This window comes from Gavia stellata, chromosome 1, assembly GCF_030936135.1.
Source record: "Gavia stellata isolate bGavSte3 chromosome 1, bGavSte3.hap2, whole genome shotgun sequence".
NCBI classification, from domain to species: Eukaryota; Metazoa; Chordata; class Aves; order Gaviiformes; family Gaviidae; genus Gavia; species Gavia stellata.
Window position 1 is genome coordinate 72683885 of NC_082594.1, and position 22003 is coordinate 72705887.

Sequence of the window (22003 nt, forward strand, 5' to 3'; positions counted from 1 at the left end):
AAGAAAGCAAAGGGGTGGCAGCATCTATCCTAGAGAAAGCAACATGGGTAGGGGAAGGAGGGACAAATGCTGCGAGATGGACTTGGCAGAGCGGGGAGCATTGCCAGTTTTCTCAAATAAGGCTTGTTGGCAGCAACTTTGGGAACCATTGATTTAAATTAAGAGGTTCTGTCACTTATTCTTTTCTGTTGTGGACCTATTTACTGAACTAGGTAACGAATGGGCTCCAGTACCCCTAACTGAGGCCTCTAACCTGTGCTGAAATGTTGGGCTCATATTGAAACAGTCCTTATAAACGGAGCTGCTAAATTCCATGTGTAGTAGGCACAGTCTGGTGGAAGTTTTCTATGGGGAGCAATCATGTCGGTCTAAGCTTAGGAACTTCAGATGTCTGTTTCAGGACCTTAGAAGTCTGCTTCTCTCACTGCTTAACATTTAGATGCAAGCTGGTGATGAAGTCAGGCAGATTAGATTTTACCAGAGGCTGCTACTGGCCTCTAATCCATGTTGTGTGAAATGGAAGGAATAGAAGAAAAAAGTCTCCTGGAGTCCTGGTGGCTTCTGTAGTATTTCTGCAGAGGATCACAAATTGTAAGATAGAAGTTGCCATTAAATGTTTTTAATCTGAAATAAGGGAAAAATCATAATTTCAGTGTCCAAACCTTAATTTAGTAAAAAATGGGCCCGCGCTAAAGCCACCTTTTTCTTAGCAGGGGACATGAGTTCAAATTCAAGGTGAAAAACATCAGAGGTAACTTAACTATTCTGGAGCACTTTCTAATTAATTATGAAAAATGGTTATTTGTTGTCTCAAAGACACTTATTACTACCAATATCTAGAATTCCACAATACCAAAAATTGTGAGTGTTTTTACAAAACAGGAGATTGTTTCTGAATGGAAGATTGCTTTCAGGAGAGCATCCATGCACTTGGCTTCCTGACACACAGATTCTCTGGGCTATTTTGCCCAGATAATTTTTTTGCGTTGCTCTCAGAAATCCCCCTGCCCCAATCCCTTACTTGTTTTGTTCATGTGTCAGATTTATTCCCTTACTGAAAAAAGTCCAAGTGCCAGCTCTGCCAGGTAACTACTTCGATCTGTGGGCAGTGCAGTCTGGACTGTTGCCCAGATTTCTGTTTCAGGTCCCACGTGCCTGCTTTCCCATGGCTTCCTCAGGGGTAGCAGGGCATCTCTGTAGAGTGCATCGTGGGGAGACTCTAGGGAAAAAGGAATACCTCCTGAAGAGGTGCGTTCTTCAGGAGGAGACAAGTTTGGGTCAGGGAGAGACTATGAAGTGTCAACATAGTCAGTCTGAGTCCCATTCAGTCATTGTTTTCTGTGTTCCTGTATTGCTGGACCTAAGCTTGTATATATTGAGGTGCCTCCCCTAAAATCCTTTAGAGAGAAAAGGACTTACTGTCCTTCGGTAGAAGAAAGATTTTTAATAAATAACCAAATTTATTAAATTTTAAAGGTGTTTAGTTATGCATAGGCATATGTAATTATATTTTTTGTTCTCAGACTTTTGTGCATAATAATTGTATTTTGGGATTTGGTGCTGTGGACAAAGTCTTTGTTCATTGTAAAGGTAAATACTTACAATTCCACTACTCATCTTCTTCCAGATGTATTTGTTGGGTTCTGGGATGTTCACTGTAAAAGAACTTCTTCAGGAGAAGAATCACAGGTTGCACTTAACACTAAGGTTTGTAATGTTATCCTCTATTTAGGATTTAACAGTCTTAATTCTTGAAAGCGTGCTTAAGATGTGATGAAAGCTGTCTGTGAGATGTGGTGAAAACCATTTGTTTGTTTGTTTGTTTGTTTGCTTTTTAAGTTCCAGGCCACTATTAAGGAAAAGCTGTTTTATATTGCATGATAATTAAAACATGTAGAACAAGACTGTGGTGAATAATGTTAGACATTGGTTTTAGCTCTACAAGTCAAGAAAGTATTGTCGAGACCAATTTTAAATTTTGTGCGTTTCATCCTATCACCTATCACCTCAGCATGTGCCTGTGGAGAGTGGCAAAATAGTGTATTTTTAACTGTGCTGACATATAAAGAGCCCGTGATGGGGAGAATGAAACCCATCAAAACAGAGGCTTATCTTAGCTGTTTGGAATACCTTGGCTTAGATAAATCTAGGCTCTATTAGTATTTCAACACCTGCCCATTGCTAAATAGTCTATTTATCAATATAATGCACTAGGTATAGGAGGACTCACATTACAGCAACATTGATTGATGTAATTTTATAGTTTAATTCATATTGGAAACTTTCATGGAAGGAACGTGATTCAGGAGGGAATGAAAAAGAGGGTGTGAGTCTAATACCAATCCTTAAGGTAGTAGTTCTAATCATAGGAATCAAACCACACTTGTGAAAGCTGGTGTGGGACGAAGTTAAGTGCAGGGTTGGGGAAGAATGAAGAAAACAAAGTGAGATTAAGAAAAGAGAGCTCTGATGTGTAAATGCACATTATAGTAGCGTGTGTTGAAAGTAGGACAGGCATCCCTATTAGAGAAGGCAAGGGGAAGTCAGTTGAAGGGGGGAAGCATAATCAGAGAGACTGAGGATGATGGTGTTGGTAGTATCGGCATAATCAGCACTAGAAGCAGTGACTGTGATAAACTTGCAGAAATTTCTTAGCCCAGACACAACTAACAAAACATGGGCAAAGCTTTCCATGCTAAGAGAAGAGATGAGTGAAGTTTTCAGTTTTCCCACAATGTAAAGAAAAAATTGATATGATTTAACAGGGGGTAACAGATGAGGGAAATGAGGTAGAAAAGACACCAAAGTATGACAATGACGGTGGATAAAGTAGTCTAATTTATCATAGGTGTGAAGATGAGGGTGTTTTGGGGGAGATAAAAAAGAGGAGGAATGTGGTGGCAGGAGTTTCATGGTTGTTTTACACATGGTTATTCTGTTAGGTTTATTCTTTCATGACTAAGTCTCTTGTTTTGATATCAAGTGTATTCTGATTATCAGAGCAAAGTGTGTGAATACATGCGTGTCTTCTCATTGTCACGTTACACCTTGGATGTATAAGCTGGATGCTGAGAAATGTCTATAAACATGCTGCATGACTTGGATACTTAAACCTTTTCTTGTAGTCATCTTGTGTGCCTGTTTCTTTTGCCTCCCCAGTGTTGTCTGTTCCAGAGACTTTTTTTTTTTTTGTCTTAGTTGTCCCAGCATATTTTTACATTTAAACAACAATCTTAAAATACCATTTAGAATCTGTCTTAAAATAATAACATAAAGTCTCTGCCAAAATTATTGTGTGTCATGGGTGAGACAGAATAAATGACAGCCGTGATAGATCTGGGTACTGGTGTGTATTTAAAAACCATCAAGATCAGAGCTTTTACTCCACTTGATTCTCTGTCTCTCACTTGCTCACTCACTCCCCCCTCGGTTATCTGTATGGTCTCAGCTTCCCTCCCCAGCAGGGAGATGGCTGCTGGTCTGGGACGGTGGGACAGAAACTTGTGTCAGTTTGTGCTGTGCAGCTGCTCAGCTGTTAGTGACCTGTCTCAGCTGCTCGTGGCCAGGTCCCTGGGGACCTCTGGCATTTGTTTCCACACAACTCCCTGATCTCCAGGATCTTCCTCCACCTCAGGGATCTTTCCTCCATTGAGAATCTTCACGACCTTCTTCCCTAGACCACTTCTTTTCAGGATCCTTCTTTTTAGCATCAGCTTTTCTTTCTGGAATGTCAGGGCCTCTGTTTTCCCAATCTAAATAGTCTGTCTGCAGAAGCACAAAATGTGATCCTCCTAACTGGTGCCCTTGACTGACTTCTCTATTAAGGGGAAGATTTTGTATGTGCTACTTCTGTTTAGTCCACGTATTATCAAAATTTACCAGTTGCAACTGTACCAGTTGCAGCTGGCAAGTAGCAGGCTTCTGATTGGGAGTTAAAAAGTTCGCTTTCAGACATTCGCATACTCAGGCACACACACACGTGTGCATATACATCCAATTATCTGCTCCCTGCTAATGTTCACAATTTAAGCTGCTTTTGCCTATGACAGGCTAATTGTAAAATCTGAACTCTTTCTGGTTTTACAGAAGTATTTAAACACATGCATGGTTTTAGGTTGCCTTCAATTAGGAGGTCTGTACAGCATCCCTGCAGAATGACAGGAGCATTTTCCTGTTGAAATAACACATTATAAAAATATGTAAAATGAAGTTGAAAAGCTTCCTATTAAAATGTTCATTAAGTTTGAAGATTAGTAGCCTTTTATAAGTGTTCCCTTGTTGATAAACAGGTCCACCTCCAAAAAAATATCAACGCAGAGTGTTTGTTGCAGGTCGGCTGAAAGTGACCGTGTAGGTAACATTACAGTTATTGGATGGCAAATGGAGGAAAAAACTGACCAAAGGCCTCCAGTGACAAGGTCACCTGATACAGTTAATGGAAGGGTGAGTATGAGCATTGTATCAAATTCAGAAAAATGCAGATTTATTGCTAGCATTGAAATAAGCTAGGTTGACATCTGGTGTCAACTTCCCTGACCATCGTGATATTTAGTAGTGCTTTACAATTTCAAAATACTGTAACGAGCAGCCTAATCATAATGAAGTAGTTTTGTACTTTGCAGAGCTCTTGGTGCTTGTGTTTGGTGTTAAAAGTCTTGGGGAAAATTTTAGTTTACAGTGATTAAGCTTCAAGTGCTCATGCCCTTCATCAGAATAGGCTTGCAGTACTGTACATTGGTGCACTTGGTGCATTGGTAACCAGTTTTGCAAAGATGTGGTATTCCAGTTCACATTGTGAACTGGAAGGTGGCATTAAGCAAAGCTGTAATGGGGATGCTCAGGGAATTTCCAGAATTTTCACAGGCAACGTAAAAGATTTTAACAAAACTGAACAGGTTACTTGAATACTGGATTTATTTTTTTTTTTTTTGATCCCCAAATATTTGTCTGAGAGCAGATATTTATAGTGGTTTCGCAGCCTAGACATACGTTTAATTCTGCAAACCTTGTGTTCTGAATATCCTAGTGTTAATTGCACTCATATCTGTGTATCACAGTCACAATGTGGATTAGTATCACTTTGTATCCAGCCAGACCTGTGGCTGCTCCATATTGGTGCAGTACCTTTAAGGAGTCTGGAGCTGTGCTAACATTAAGTAGTTGAAGGGCTGGATGAAAATTTTTACAGCATTTTGAACTCTACAGTAGAAGTAAATAGGAATGCTTAGATTGGAGAGTTAAAGTGGATTTATTATTTCAGCCTGCAATATTTTTTATCCATGGTAAACATATTTGAAATACTTATTTTAGCAATGCGTTGTGTTGAATATTCCTTTCCAGTCTGTGTAATAGGGTCATCACTGCCCTGGCATGGAGGTTTTATTCTTTACTGTTTGTGGTTTTGGTTTTTGTTTAGACTGTCTTGCCAGTTGATGAAAGTTTAACAGAATCTTTAGGAATCAGATCCAAATATGCTTCATTACGGAAAGATGCACTACTGAAATCTGGTAAGCTGCTGTGGGCTGTAACAAGTAAGCTTTAGGCATGGGTGAAAGTTAATCTCTTGCTGTCTGCCTGTGGCCCCAGAGCGTTTAAGCAGATGTTTCATTTGAATAGGAACAGGCTGCTGATTGAGCAGCCCTTTGAAGGTCATACAAGAACTAATTATTTTATCATCTGCACTATTTTGTATAGTAAAAACAGCAGAAGCAAACTTCTGTCATTAAGTTGACTGTAGTATAAAATTTTCCATGCAATTCACTAGTCTATTCCTAAGCAACTGTTGTGGGGTAAGGGGGGGGACAGAAGAAACCAGTTGCTTTAAAAAAAAAATTTTTGAAGAACGGTTTGTTTTCCAGCAAATGATTGCATGAGAGGAAAAGGCACAGTACGTTAAAAAAAAAACAAGTTTCAAAAGTTGAATAGGTATTTAATTTCCTTACCAGTGTTTTAAATCATTTGGAGGCTTTTCCTGCAAACACTGGAAGAATGGTCATTGCAGAATAACCATGCTTGGAAAAGCTGTGCTGATGCCTGGTTAAACCAGATCTTTACAGCAGTGTGTTACAGCACGTTAGTGAATCAAAGCCGTTCATTTTCAAAAAGGAGAGACTTTGTACACTTTTAACTCAAACCCTATGCTTAAATAACGGGATTTTAATTCTTTAGTGTTTGGTGGTGCCATTTGCCGAATGTATCGCTTCCCAACCACTGATGGAAACCACTTGAGAATCTTGGAGCAGATGGCTGAGAGTGTCCTGTCGCTGCACATCCCTAGGCAATTTGTGAAGCTTCTTCTAGAAGAAGATGCAGCCAGGTGAGTTCGGGCTGGTTTACTTGTGCGGTAATACAGCAGTGATATGGCTGTTACATGGCTGTTACTGACTTACTAGGGAATACATCTGTGTTAATGCACAGAGGCACTGAAGAAAGAATAGTAAAAGTACTGTTGCTGGCTGTACAGTTACAGTGAATAAAATTTCATATCAGAGTATAGAGTTTGGGCTTGAGTGTATGGTAACGTGAACATACAGAGGTGCTGATGGGAGAGAATTGTTGGCATAGTGAACACTTAGGATCATACTGCAGTTAGCTGCACTTAGGGGTTATCAGTTTCTCTCACAGAAGTATTGATAAGACCACAGAATATGTTATTCCATAGTCATGTGACTGTATTAGGAACAGCACATTACAATACATTATCTTTTTATATATATAATCATTTATGTACTTCAATACACTTTGTTTTTTAAACATAGTTTAATATAAAGAGAAAAATGAAGTCGCATTAAAAATAAAACACATCTCAGTGTTTCATAGGTGGAAGGAAGTCTGGATAGATGAGACAGCATAAATGAAAGAGTAGTAACTCCAGCTGCTGAGAATTTTGAGAAAGGAACAGAGACAACATAGAAACCAGCTGAGTGGAATGAGTAATTAGAGTAGCAGACAGAGAAGAAAAATCCAAACCACTTTGAAGGTGAACTTTGAAAAAGTCAGTTGACTTCTGTGCTGTGAAAGCAAAGCAAAGATAGATGACAGGAGCACTGGCTTCACTCAGGGAGTTAAGAGATGACTTTGAGAGTCAGAAGAGTAGTTTTGAATGGAAAACAAACAGAATAAAAGTACGTAAAATGAGACACTGTAGGACCATAATGACTTTTTCTCATTTTAGGAGGTGGGATGGAGAAGGAAATCTGTTAAGCATTTTGTAGGTTTATTCTGTATTTGCTTCTTTTTCAAGCAACTAACTCTTTCCAGGCAACATACTCATTTATAAGTTTTACTTCCCTACATTTGTAGGCTGTAGTTTGCAAACATAATGGTTTGTGTATTCTTTATAAAGGCCAAGATTGGGATGGTAAAAGAATTTTAGCTGTATTTTTGAGTATTGGGTTTTTATTTTGGCTGTGTTTGAATCCACTCCTAGAGACCTAACTAAGCCTGACCTTAATTAAAAGTAAAACTATCTAGTGCTCTCATTATCCTGTATTAATACATTTCAATTCCTTTGGGATATTGTGAAAGAAAATCATGTGTTAATCCATATGAGCAGGCAGAAGTAGTCTACGGTGCTTTCAGGTGTTTTCATATTTTGCAAAAATGATAAATTCTCACAGGAAGATGGCAGTGACTTTTTATAATATATGGAAAAACTAATGCATGACATGACTGTTTGAGTGTCCGAAGTTCACGTAGATTTTTTTTTTTTTTTGCTGCTGTTGAATCTTTTTTTTTTTTAAGTGATGTGGACTTAGTAAGGGTAGTCAGGTCTTAGATTCTAGAGAGTGAATGCTGTATCTTGCCTAGCTGTCCTGCTACAACCTTGATGGAGGGGGTTTGGGGTATGCCGTTATGCATTTAGACATGGGTTATTCATTGTTTATTTTATATCTTTGTTTCTCTACAGCTTTCCTCACAGTACGTTTAAAAGCACCTATTCATTATGAGGTACAGCCATAATAATATAAAGAGTTGGCAAGCTTACCCATAAGGTGCCATCTGTGATGGATGTAGTTTAAGGACTAGAAGATAACAAGAGGAGAATTTAGGGTGAATGGGGAAAAAAGATGTGGCTTTCTGTAAGACTGGATAGTGAAGTTTCTTAAGGCATTAACCATGAAATGTGACTGTTCAGAGACTCTTGCTAAAACCCTATAGAGATCGATGGATACATATTGTATACAGTTATGAGTTAATAACAGCCCAGGTGATTGCTAATACGACTTTGTATGCTCTGAATTGCATGGCTCAAAGGTAAATAGGACTTTTGTGTAATTAGCAAGAAAGACTTCCGTCTCTCTGTTCAGCTGAGGTGACCCTCAGTGACATGCACCGTCACATTTTGTATTCATAGGATCTTTCAGATTTGTCCAAGCGCTCTTTTCTCCATTCTCTGTGCTGCAGCCCAGAGGAATGCTGGACAGCCACACAAGCACAGTTGCTTCTGTCTTTCTTAACATCCTGGTGACTTTTAAAATGTCCTTGGATAATCACAACTGCTGTCTTACACAAAGCTCTTCTGGGCCAGAGCTCTTTGAAAGGAAACGTCTAACTGGGGGGGGATATTTTGACTACCTAATTATTTATGGCATGCACATCCCCTGCTGTCTTAGCCCTATGGGTTGAACAAGTAAACTTGAAGTGTTAAGCTGTGAATTTACTTCAGGAAGACCTGGGCTCAGATGCATGGCTAGTTTTGAGCAGGGAGTTTGACAAGGTGGTCATAATAGCATCTTATGCAGAAGCAGTTCACAAGATGCAACTGGAAGTGTCTTTTTCCAAGTCACTGATAAATATAGTTTACACTGTTGCCTGTTGGCAAATCAATCTGATGTTTTTCTTGGAAATTTGCTTCCTTTTGATAATATCCTAAATACTGTGGAGTGGGTATTGTTCTGTGAAATGCTGTCTTAAATTAAATACAGACAATTGATTAAAACTGTGGATTAGGGATATTGAGAGAACTGCAAATAGAACTGCAGGATCCTTTTGACAGATGATTATTGTACCTTTTCTGGGTTAACCTGCTGTTGAATTGTGTCTCATGTTGACTTGTTTACTTTTCCCCTTCTTCCTTTATTCCAAATAGTATCTTAATCCAAGAAGACAGTAATACAAGCATGACATGAAATACACTGAATATTTTCTCAGCAGCGCTGTTGGGGAACAGTGTGTAACACAGGATTGCCATGTGTGACTGAAAACCTAGCGGTCAGGGTGCAGTGAGAAAGCCAGGGGTTTTCCTGGGGTATCCAGTCATCTTTTATTCCACCTACAGTGAAACTTGAGTGCCTAAAATCCTGAATCTCAGATGAAGGTTTTGTTGGTTCATCTTTTGTCTCTCCAAACCCTTACTAATGCTTATCGTCCTTAGGCCTTCCCTTTCTGGCCTTGAAAACTGTTGTGTAGATACCTGGCCAGTGCAGATACTCCTTGTACCTAATGTCAGATAGGTGCTAATCTCCCACCTAACCTCTATCACAGTTCTGATTTAATGGGACAGCCGCCAAAGCTCAGTGGAGTGGCCTGAAAAGGTCCTCATTGTCCCAAGTCACCTGACATGATGACAGTGCCCATCATTTGCAAATCATTACATAGTTTGAGAGCTCCTGCAGAAAGGTGGGAAGCTTTGGTTTTGACCAACACCTGAGGGTCCTGGGGGAACACGGTGCATTCTGCCTGTGAGGAACCTACGTACCTTAGAGCAGAGCTCAACAGCTATGCTTTGGGACCTATGTTTGGAAGCATGCCTATTCTGGTGAGTAGGTTAGACTAGAGTGAATAGAGAGTGTGTCAGCTGAGGATGGTGCTACATTGATAGAATGTTGAACTCATTCTTGGTCAGGTGGACAATGGAGATAAACACCTCTCTTCTTTCCCTTTGTTTTTTCCCCCCCTTAGGGTTTGTGAACTAGAAGAATTGGGAGAACTGTCCCCTTGTTGGGAAAGCCTTCGTCGACAAATTGTTACTCAGTACCAAACAATAATTTTAACTTATCAGGAAAATCTAACTGACCTGCACCAGTATAAAGGTGATTTCTTTTTCATAATAATGTGATACTTCTCAACTGCCATTGTTAGTGATTCTCTGAAATTGGGAAGCCAAAATGTTTTATTTTGATGAGTAAAAAATACTATTATTAGATTTCTTTGTTAACATTTATTGTGAGTTTGCTAATGATCTGGGAATATTTGTCTGCTTTATTCATTCTCTTATTTTACCCTGAAAGTAGAGAACAATTATGAACAGTGGCAGAAGGATATATGGTTGGGTTTTTTTTTTTCCTTTTCTTTGCTTTACTTTCAGCACGTAGCAAATGATGAATGAAGCTCTTTGAATGTTTTAGCATAAGCAGAAGCAGAGGATTTTTATGCTTACTTTTCTCCTGCATTTCTCAGGTCCTTCATTTAAAGCCAGTAGCTTGAAAGCTGATAAAAAATTGGAATTTGTTCCTACAAATTTACATATACAGAGAATGAGAGTCCAGGATGATGGAGGATCAGGTATTTGTTTGTTTCTTTCTTTCTTTCTTCACCTTATTCTATTACTTTTCTCTCCATTTTTTGATTTCCATCTTCAACCATATAGCCAAGTTTCTACAAACTACTGCTCTGTAGTATAGTGCTACTTGGCATTTTTGTAAAACCTTCTATCCTCAGATTACAAATCTCTTTGCAAAAGAAGACGTGTAAGTACAATTATCGCTATTCTACAGGTGGCAAAACTAGGTTCTGGAGTTAGCTGTACCCTAGGTGGCACAAGTCAACCTTTGTACTAGGGACTGTATTGGATTAAGCTGCTGTGTTCCTTCCAGTCATTTTGAATTGTAGCAGAATAGCAAAGGTTCTGACTGTTGTTTGTTGTTAAGCTTGGGCACTTTTTCTCTGGAACCATCATATACAGTTATGCAAAATCACACCAGTTTGTTCACATCAAGCTTGTTTCTTCATAAATAACCTAGGTTTTCCCTTCTTTTAACAGTAATTCCACTAACCATGGACACACACTTGTCCCATGTATCCATGTGAGGGATTCCAGTATTGACAGGTTTTGTGTAAAGACCAATGTCTTTTTCACCATCCTTTTTTTTCACGCCTCTTTTTCACCGTCAGTCTTCTAGATTAAGAAACAGAGGACCTGAATTCAAGTATGGTTCTTTCACCTCAAAAGTACTTGATGGATTTCCAGGGCCTCTAAAATAATTCAGTTTTCCATGTCCTTCAAATCACTGGCACAAAGTTTTACAAAAATTACTTTCAGAGTAGTTTTTGGATTTCCATGACTGTTTGTCCACATTAAAGATGACAGGCTTTCATTTGTAAGTCCTTTTTGTCCATCCCAGATCAGAACTACGACATAGTCACCATAGGAGCACCAGCAGCTCATTGTCAAGGCTTTAAATCAGGTGGCTTGCGGAAAAAGCTGCATAAATTTGAAGAGGCAAAGAAACAGTAAGTAGAAATGTTGTTGTGTCAGCTGTTATTGTGCCTTTTCCTCTTGGTCCATGCTCAGTGATTTGGAAAATCACTCCTTTCTATGTTTTTGTTGCACTTCATTCAATAGTTCTACTATACATTGTGAAGATTATTTAATGTTTTTTTCCAAAGGAGAGGGAAAACAGTTTCCCCTTTATATTACCATATTTGTTTGTTTACTGATGGGCCCTTTCTAATAGTCTTTTTATTTAAATCTTTAATTTTCCTGAATACTTGTTGGTTCATTTAGTTTAGCTATTTTAGGTGTTGGGTTTGGGTTCTGCCTAATTATGGATTAGAAAATTTGTCTGTAGAACCTCTCAGCTGCACTACATCATGCTTTCAACCTATTATTTTCAGGAGACTTTCACTCCTCTCATAGCTTCAGGGTCCTGTTGCTGAACTCTCTTTAGTACAGAACAGCTGTTGACAGCTTGGATTTAGTTCTGGGACTATTGCTTGAGGCTTTTCTGCGTTGCCTCAAGGTTTATGAACAGATTAGGCTTCTGAATCTGGCCTCACTCTGCTCTACAGGCAGGATACTTGACCTCCACAGTCCTGTCTCCAGGGGCTGTCTAGTGACCTCTCTGGAAGTGCAACCATATGTACTAGAGGAAGAGGCAGAAATTGGGAAGGTCACATACGCTAAAGGGCAAGACCCGCATGGCACCCACTCCAGCTCCCAAGGAAGAGATAATGCTGTCTGGGTCTGCACTACTTTTGCTGCAGTATGGAGAATTTAAGGAACAATTAGAGCAGCAGGACAAGGAGTCATTGTAGCCAGGGAAAAGGAGACCTTGACAATGCCCTTCCAAAGAAAGGATTTATAGGATTTGGAGCAGATGGGAGGAGGGAGTGACATGGGAATCAGGCTCTGCCAACTGCAGAATTAATTTTGGCAGTGGAGAAGTGAATAGCAGCATCCTGTGAACATCAGTCAGATATGTACAGATAAAAAGATTGGTGCAAAAATGTGCCTAGTGTAATTATTCCTGACTTACAGGGTGCACTAGGATGGGACTAGAGGAAACTGTAGACTTGGAAACACTGGTATGCTAGGTTTACCCTTCCTGTTCTTTTGATACCACTACTGCTTTCTGAAATAACCTCTTTTTGTCAGCTTAGCTACTGAAGTGGGCCTCACTCCCGTGTCTTCTTTTTTTTTCATTTTTCCCCTCCCCTCACCCAGTAATTAAGCTGATCAGAGAGCTTAATTTCTATCCAGTACTTTTCCTCTAAGCTTTACAGAACTGTTACTTCTGGGTCCATGAAAGCTGCAGGTTCAACATTTGAAGAATAACTTTCCTTTCAAGTACTTCTATGTTGTCATAAAAGCCAGTATAGTAGAACTGAGATCTATCTCCTCAGTTTCGCTGTTACATAGATATCATTCAGTTCTTTCTCCTTTCATTGGCAAAACTGTGCTTGGTCCATCCACAGCATTTCCCCAGAACAACACATGAGCATCTGGCAATCTGTGGGTTTTTGCTTACAAGTTCAAATGTTACGTACCCACCTTGTTGAAAAGATGACTCAAATAAGTTATTTCCCCAAATATCCTTCGTTTTGTTTCCTGCTTTTGGTATTTGCTAACAATCTGCTAATTTTATTTTGGTTTTTTGTTTTTTTAGCAGTTATGAGGAGTGTTGGTGAGTTTTCTGTTTCTGAGAGTTCTGTAGAGAGGGTTTCTGTTTTTTGGGTTGTTTTATTTTTCTTTTCTTTCTTTTCTTTGGCAAAGATCTGGTGTGTTTTAAAGTATGCAGGGCTTTTTAATGTCATGCATCATTGTATCCCTAATTGTGCTCTAAGTAATTGTAGCTGCTTTGTAGAACATGATGTGTGAATGAATTTCATTTCATCTGCAATGTTTGTTTGGAATGAACAGCTAGCTTCCTGGCTCTCTCTGATCGTAAGAAGTTAGAAAGCTGAAGATCAGAACACAAGAATTCTATATCTTTTCCTCTGTTATTTCCAGTGAAAACTGCCTGGAAAGAAACATTCTGCCAGAGGTGGAAGATAATTAAGATAACCCTACATATTTTTACATCTTTATGGTGATAGATTGGGCATGGTTTATATTTTTGTAACCCATGTCTTCATTTAAACATTTTCACTTAACTTTTCTTTGTTTTTCGTCATCTTGGGGTATTCAGTGCTATGAAAAGGAAACATTACTTGATGGTTCAACAGCGCAGAAGTTCTGCTCTAAATTACTCATATAAAAGGTTGGACCCCTAATCCACTGAGAGTTTAAGGCCGTGTTACTGTTTGCTGATATAGTACAAGGAGAGCTGTTCATTTGAAAAAGCAATTGCAGGTTGGAAAGTAAATATATGTGAACTTTACACCATAAATTTTTCCCCCTGATCATCCTAGCAAATGTTTGTGATAAAAAATGTAGTAATTCTAAATCAGATCTCAATATGCTGCATGGCCATTCCTGCCAAATACGTCTTTATGCATGTTAACCACACTGTCATGGAAAGAAATTGCTCAGAGGAATCATCACTGAGATCACTGGTCAACAGAGAACACAAATCATGTACAGGGAAAGTCGTAAAAGCTGAGACTAATTTGCTGTATGGTGTAGCAGTACTGTGGAGTGGTTGTTCTCTGCTCCACTCAGGTGGGTAACCAGAGGGACACAAATAAGGAAAGTCTTTCAAGAATCACTTCTGCCTTATATCCTTTGAAAACAAATCCCCCATCTTTTCTTGTAATGGAGCTCGGACACATACTGGGATTAAGCTCCTCCCCTTGCCTTAATATCAGTTAAGGGACAAGAATTGGTATTTGTGGCAATGATTTTAAAGCGTGCCCCATGCAACCCTCCTTTCTTACCTCACAGACACGCTGCAGAAATCAACAGCATTGCTCTACGGGTAGCAGAGGTATTCACACTCCTCGGAGCTCATGATCTGGGGTAACTGTGCGTGGAAAAGAAGCTCCTCTCTGTGTAGTCTCTCAGCGTAGCTGTGTCCATCAAACAGTGCTGAGATTGGTGCGAACAGTAGGTTCTTCTGTGCTGTTACTATGCTGAAGCCATTCATGACTGGAAAAAATGAGTAAAATTAAGACAATATGCAATTGATGTCACCTCATGCTTGATGCCACGTCATCACACTTGTCACAGCTGGAGCTCATGTAAAGGCCTGATCTTTGTATAGCTTTCCTACTGGGCGGAAAAACCCAGCATATTGCCTGGCAAAGGGAGTAGTGGTGGGTTGGTTCCAGATAGTTAACTAAGAGCACAACTTCAGCTTAAAGTAATTTTCTAAGCTAAAAGGCAGCTTTTGTGAATGGCTCTTCTCAGGTAGGATTAAATCACCCTTTAGAAGTGCTATTCTCTCCCCAGCAGTTACAGAGGGCATCCAAGCATCTGTCTTAGACTGGATAAGCAACTTCTGTAGACAACTAAACTTAGAGGACATGAAACTATTCTCTTCCACCGCCAAGTAAGTGATCTTAGTGGAGCTGCGGTATCCCAGTATAAAGATATGTTTTATGGGTATAGTTTATTTCCCTTACTATTTGGAAAAGGCCAAAATGTGGTATTGCTTTATCTTGTTACAGCTGAGTTTATAATAAGGAGAGTTGTACCATGTCCCTAGTATAGTAAGCGTGTGCTAACAGAAGCTGCACCAAGGACAGAGTCCTTGGATTAGCCTGGAGACATGCTTTGTTTTCTATATGTCATAAGATTGCTTTTGCTGGTGTAACCTGAAGCAGGCCTGCAATAGAGGAAAGGATGTAACTAGCAGAAGGAATTTTTGTTAATACCACAGTGTTTGCATTACAGATCTGGGTGGCATTTCTTGTTGGAAGGAGTGCAGATTTTCTTTTCATGGTGCTAGTAGCTATGTGATAATACGGGTTTGTAAACCAGGCCTCAGGGAAATGTCTGTGTGGTAAGGAGAGGGAGAGTGGGGCAAGCTGTCTCTGCAAACAGTGGTTCTGTCTCTGATTGCAAAATCTATCACCCATATTCTCCTCAGCAAAACTGTCCCTCTGGTATACAAGCTCTGCCCACAGTCCCTTGGCATAAGGGATTAGTAATCTGCATCTGAATGCTTTCAGTAAAGGCAGAGAAGACTCTAGGATCATGTTCCTGCTGTGCAATTGCCCACTGGCCTTTCACTGTTGATTGCTAGCTTAGGTAAATTTTTGTTGTCTGCCATTAATTCCCCAGCATGCCACTGTAATGTGTGTACCTCTAGATCAATCTTCCCCCTAAAATCAGTCTTTCTTTTTCAGCACTTCAACAAGTTCCCAGTCTATAATATACATCCCACAGGACATTGTTAGAGCAAAGGAAATTATTGCACAGATCAACACCCTGAAAACGCAAGTCAGTTACTATGCAGAAAGGCTCTCAAGAGCTGCCAAGGATAGATCAGCTAATGGCCTTGAAAGAACACTTGCTATCCTAGCAGACAAGGTAGGAGAATAATACATTTCCACACTGAAGCACAGTGTTATTTTTTTTCTCTATCATCTGTAGTAGGTTTTCTTGAAACATCTATTTTATCTTGTTCAGTAGTGTGTTGTAACACGTACAGTCCTAAAGAAAGAGCAAAATCAGACCAGCCTTTAAAATTTGCTGCTTTTTATTTAGGTTGTCTCCTACTTCTCACACTCTTGCTTCACCTCCTCTTGAGAGTGCAGCAGAGAGCAATGTCCTCTGATTCCCTCTATTCATTCATCACTTTCCAGAAATCTGCATTCTTCACTTTCTTTTATACCCTTTTTTCCATATCCACCTGCCTTTCTTAATGTTCCTCTGAGTCATCTGTCAATGGCAGCAACTGGGCAAAACTTAAGTAAATTAAACAATTCTGTATTTTTCCACTGGTGTAATAAGGAGTAATGGCAACACAGTCTTTGCTTGAATTATAGTGATGTGAATCAGTTATTTCTTGATGAGTGCTAACAGAAACCAGACTGGACCCACAGCTGAATAGAGTCTTATTTACAGGGAGAAAAAAACCAAATACAGTTTTACTGACCTCTTCCGTCCCTGAAGCAGATCTGAAGGTTGTAAATGGCGGTAATGGACGATCAGCTTGCCATAGATTGTCCCAGTGGAGGGGATATGCATACAACTTTGTAGAGTGCAAAAAATAACGTGACCCCATGTAAATTATCAATGATCAGGACGAGGGGATCGAGTGCTCCCTCAGCAAGTTTGCAGATGACACCAAGTTGGGTGGGTATGTTGATCTGCTTGAGGGTAGAGAGGGTCTACAGAGGGATCTGGACAGGCTGGATCGATGGGCCGAGGCCAGTTGTATGAGGTTTGATAAGGTCAAGTGCCGGGTCCTGCACTTGGGTCACAACAACCCTATGCAATGGTACAGGCTTGGGGACAAGTGGCTGGAAAGCTGCCTGGCAGAAAAGGACCTGGGGGTGCTGGTTGACAGCCGGCTGAAGATGAGCCAGCAGTGTGCCCAGGTGGCCAAGAAGGCCAACGGCATCCTGGCCTGTATCAGAAATAGTGTGGCCAGCAGGAGCAGGGAGGTGATCGTGCCCCTGTACTCGGTGCTGGTGAGGCCGCACCTCGAACGCTGTGTTCAGTTTTGGACCCCTCACTACAAGAAGGACATTGAGTTGCTGGAACATGTCCAGAGAAGAGCAACGAAGCTGGTGAGGGGTCTGGAGCACAAGTCTGATGAAGAGTGGCTGAGAGAACTGGGGTTGTTTAGCCTGGAGAAAAGGATTCTCAGGGGAGACCTTATCGCTCTCTACAACTTCCTGAAAGGGGGCTGCAGAAAGGTGGGTGCTGGTCTCTTCTCCCAAGTGACAGGACAAGAGGAAATGGCCTCAAGTGGTGCCAGGGGAGGTTTAGATTGGATATTAGGAAAAAATTTTTCACTGAAAGTGTTGTCAAGCATTGGAACAGGCTGCCCAAGGAAGTGGTGGAGTCACCATTTAAAGGATGTGTAGATGTGGTGCTTAGGGACATGATTTAGTGGTGGACTCTGCAGCGTTAGGTTTACAGCTGGACTCAATGATCTTAAAGGTCTTTTCCAACCTAAACAATTCTATGATTCTGTGAAATGTATTGGTTACTATAATATTCACTCTAAATGAGTACAGTGTGTATAACTGATCTGTGGGATTTTCTACAACTGGACAACATGTATATATAATGTAGCAAGGGCTTTTTTGTTGTTTTTTTAATAGGCACACAGGCCAGGTACTTTTCATATTTGCATACTTATAGAAATCCTTTAATACAACACCACTAAATAAGACAGGGAACAAGTTGCATTGATTAGTGGGTTGTATCTTCAGCCTTCCTCTTAAGTCTTGTTATGATTTCAGACAGAATGGTGGAGGTTAAGCATGGTCTCTCTGGTGTGGCACCTATTGTGTGGGGTATAAAAATGTCTGCACATTGTTCTAAGCTTTCATCAAATGGAAAGTGAAGTGCAAATAAAGGTGAATTGCACATTTATTAGTGAAGTTTTCAACAATTGCTAGGCTAATATAGTAGTACAGACTTTGGAAATGTACCATTTGTGGTTTGGTATCCTATATTGCTTTTTAAGGCCATTCTGTAAAATGATTTTAAAGGAACCTTAGAGACTCTTAAACAATGGTTAGTTTCTTTTACAGAATACTAGATTTTCTTTTTTTTTTCTGTGAAAGAATGTAGTATAAGTTGTGTACAGAATAATGAAAAGGTGTTAAAATGGGGGGGGGGTGGGTTATTGCTTTTTAGACCCGGCAACTTGTCACAGTCTGTGACTGCAAGCTGTTGGCAAATTCAATACACGGACTGAATGCTGCAAGGCCAGACTATATAGCTTCAAAAGCATCTCCAACCTCTGGAGAAGGGGAGCAAGTGATGCTGAGGAATGATCAAGATACTCTTGTGGCCAGATGGACAGGAAGAAATAGCCGATCTTCTCTGCAGGTGGATTGGCATGAAGAGGAATGGGTATGTATGCTTAGTGGAGTGATGAATATTTTCTTCTTTTTAGTTTTTCTTTGCTGTGTTCTTTTGTTTATAAGCTCTGTAACTGCTCACCAGATACGCATAGGATGACTATTTTGGAGGTATTGGTCAACTAGCAAAGACGCTCCCTCCATCCTATGTTCAGTTACTCCTTGGCATGGGGATACAAACAGGCCTTAATAAATATTTCTGGGTCTCCTAAACAGCGGAGATTGTTACAGTAGGTGCATGGCTTTTCTGAAGTTGGTTCCAAGGGAAAGTAAATAGCTTTTAAAGTAAAAAAACTGACCATACTACAAAGGGCTCTTACACTTCTCCAAGGTAAAGCATATTTTGTGTGTGTTAACTGTACAATTCAGCCTTCCTGGCTTTTATTCTCATCTAAATATTTAGAACTTGCAGTCCATCTCTGTTTTGATTACGAACAGCATTTTAAAACTGTTTGCACAAAGAATTTAAATGTTTTTCCTTACCACACTGCCAATTGAAATGAGAATTGGGCTGTGTAAATTCTGTCATTGTGTAATATAAACAGAAGTGAATTAAATCTCAAAAATAGTCCAGATTAATTAAAACCATTATTAATATTGTGAAATATCAACTTAGAAATGAGATCCAATTCATTTTAGAAATGGATCCTTACTAGTTTTAATTGTTTTGGCATACTCTGACTTACAGTCAAGCTCACAGTAATGAGATACGAATAAAACCAATTCAGTTGTTTAGATAGTAATACAATACAGTAATTTTATCTGTCATTTACTGAGTTATATATGAAAAAAGATGTGTGATTGTATACAATTATTATGTCAAACAGAAGTTTCAAGAATAAACAATAGTGCCAGCTGGAAGCTGGAATAATAGTGCGGAAAGAGGCACTTAAAATTGTTCAGCAAATTTACTTAGAAGATAGCTTTGCAATTTACCACACAAGTCACGTTGCTACCTATTGTTGACATGCTGGTATACATTATTTATATATCCAGAGTTTGTGTGTGCATAGGTGTAAACACAATAGCCCAGAGGAAACTTCGCAGAGAAATTGTGACTAGAATCACAGGAGGAAATGTATAGCCAAGGGATTTGTTACCCAATGTATCTTTGCTTTTTAAATTGAGAAAGAAATGTTTTCTTTTAAGGAGAAAGTTTGGTTGAATGTTGACAAAAGCCTGGAGTGTATTATACAGAGAGTGGACAAACTTCTCCAGAAGGAGCGCTTGCAAAGTGACAGCTGTGAAGATGTTTTCCAGTGTGACATCAGCTGTACTAGTAAGAAAGGTAATCGGGACACTCGTGCCTACTGGATAAATCCAGAAGATTTAAATGAGACCTCATCATCCTCACCACCTTCATCATCCTCACCACCACCTTCATCCACACCATCCTGTGCATGCCATTCTCTCAGAAAGACAAGTGCGTATGCCAGACGCTGCTTCTCACTGCTGCTCTCTTGCTGTGCACTGGCATCATTCCTAAGCCTCCGTTACATCCTTCCATGTGTTTTTAGGTTAGTGGTGGTGTTAAGCACTGATGTCAGGCAGAAAGGGCTGGTGGTGTACTGGGAGCTGCTAAGCCCATTATTTATTTTGAAATCGTGAACCCACTGAAATCATTGCCAAATCCATGGATGACAGTGGCATTTGATTTTTAAGCTGGTAAAACAGGTGTTTGGGTTAGCATATGTCAAACACCACCTTGGGTAGCTTTTCTGTTGGCTTCTGCTCTGGCAGGGGGGTTGGACTAGACGATCTCCAGAGCTCCCTTCCAACCCCTATCATGCTGTGATTCTGTGATTCAGCTTCTTTGCAGCAATCAAAGCTTATTACGGTGAACCTCTATAAAAGAGAAATAATACATGAGAGAAGTGCAGGCACTACTGCAACACTAATGGTCCCAGCTGGGCTGCCAAAACATAGGAGGGGAGCCAAGCAGTCCCATTAGACTGAGCTGAACTTGGATGAACCTACTGGAGTTTAAAGCAAGTTTTAACACAAATTGTCAAAAGCTGTGCTGCTGAAGCACTCAGTTAGTTAGACTTCTTGTAGCTGGAAGGTAGGAATTGGCAGTACAAGCTCTCCGTGGAATAATCCTCTCAAAATTTTTGGTAAAGTGGGTGCAGGACTGAATCCAGCCATGAGCATGTGAATATCTTTATCAGTTTAGGTTGATGGTTTTGCAGCCGTGCATTAAATTTCAGAATTGTTTCATTTACATATGTACTTATTTGACTTATTCTCACATTCTTTACATGTGGTCACTATGATTTGGCCACTTACTAGAGCAGGTTTGCCAACTTAAGCTCTAGAGAGATTGATTTGTGTTTTCATTTCCTTTTTCCTGTTCTGTCTTACCGTTTGATGGCCCTTTGTCCCTTACGTGTGTCTGTGACTTCATGTCCATCCCATTGTTAATGTTGCAGTGGAAGGCAGTACCTTAAGAAAAAGAAAGCAAGAAGGAAGTTAAAATAAATGTTTATATATTTTTGTATAGCTTTGTACATGTTACATATGATTTGCTTAGTATCTTAAATGACTATGTTTTTCTAGATTAGACTGACATTTTTGTATACTGTAAGGGAATAGGAGAGTTGGTTCTTGTTTCAGAATGTGTTCTCTATTAATCTTTGACTACAATTTGATACCTTTAAATGTTTTTATTTGCAAGCTAGCTTACATGAAGTTTTATATGTATTTACATGGAAGTTTTATCAGTAAACTTCAATGCATCTTCATACCAATGATTAAAAGTTGTGGATGTTTCATACTATAAAGAATAGGTAAAAATCTGTGGTAGGTGATACCAGAAGGTTTTCCCAAGACAATTCAATGCTGAAAGCATCTTAGAACAATATTTTTCTTTCACTTTCAGTCAATCTTTTACATCTACTCTGGATCTTGACACTTATGCCATATAAAAGTGGAATTACCTGCACTTATCTACCAAAGGTTTTGTTTGTGCCAAGAGTTTCAGTAACCTTTCCCTGTCGTGCCTTCAAAATAGGAAAAAAAATCTTTCCATTTAATCCACAGAAGTTGGGACAGAAACATTGAATCAAGAAGCAAGCTTTAAAGCTAAGGGGCTTGCTGCCATTTCCCAGTGCTACCTAAGTGTAAGAACTAGATCTGAAGTCTGACTGTCAACCAATTTGGGGTGAATTTAACTTAAAAAATCCTGGAGAGGGAATCCTGCTTCTTAGGTATCTGGTGCAGACATTGTTCATGGGTCTTAATGAGCAATTTGAATTGCACTTGGGAAGTTTATTGTAAGCCAGGGCAAGCTGAGTACTTGATCACATTTTCATCAGCTGTAGTTCCTAATTAATGGTCAGTAATTTTGACAGAGAAACAGGTTCAATACTACAAAAAAAATGGTCTTACTGAAATCTATGAGAACTTTCCCATTGAGTTACTTTCCTTGACTCCACACCAAACCTGGCCTGTTAATTCCCTTTCACTGTCACTTTCCTCAACTGATCATGGCAATAACTGAGGGACAAAGGAGATCCTGTCTCTAAGTTCAGAATCACAACATTTTAAAGTTTTTCCTTGTCATGTATCAAAGAAC

The 22003-nt window shown here is 39.6% G+C and overlaps 1 protein-coding gene across 3 annotated transcripts in view; it reads left to right on the forward strand.

Moving 5' to 3' along the window:
- INPP4A (inositol polyphosphate-4-phosphatase type I A) overlaps positions 1–22003 on the forward strand; it is an 81928-nt gene that overhangs the window by 32857 nt on the left and 27068 nt on the right. For 2 of the 3 annotated variants that reach the window (XM_059823581.1, XM_059823588.1), the window contains exons 7-16: positions 1628–1707; positions 4332–4443; positions 5417–5507; positions 6169–6316; positions 9904–10034; positions 10402–10506; positions 11346–11454; positions 15733–15916; positions 18203–18421; positions 19579–19717. In XM_059823581.1, coding sequence (XP_059679564.1) covers positions 1628–1707; positions 4332–4443; positions 5417–5507; positions 6169–6316; positions 9904–10034; positions 10402–10506; positions 11346–11454; positions 15733–15916; positions 18203–18421; positions 19579–19717 — 1318 coding nt within the window. Of the gene's footprint in view, positions 1–1627; positions 1708–4331; positions 4444–5416; positions 5508–6168; positions 6317–9903; positions 10035–10401; positions 10507–11345; positions 11455–13112; positions 13128–15732; positions 15917–18202; positions 18422–19578; positions 19853–22003 lie in introns of all 3 variants that reach the window. The other variant, XM_059823578.1, reaches the window with a different exon arrangement.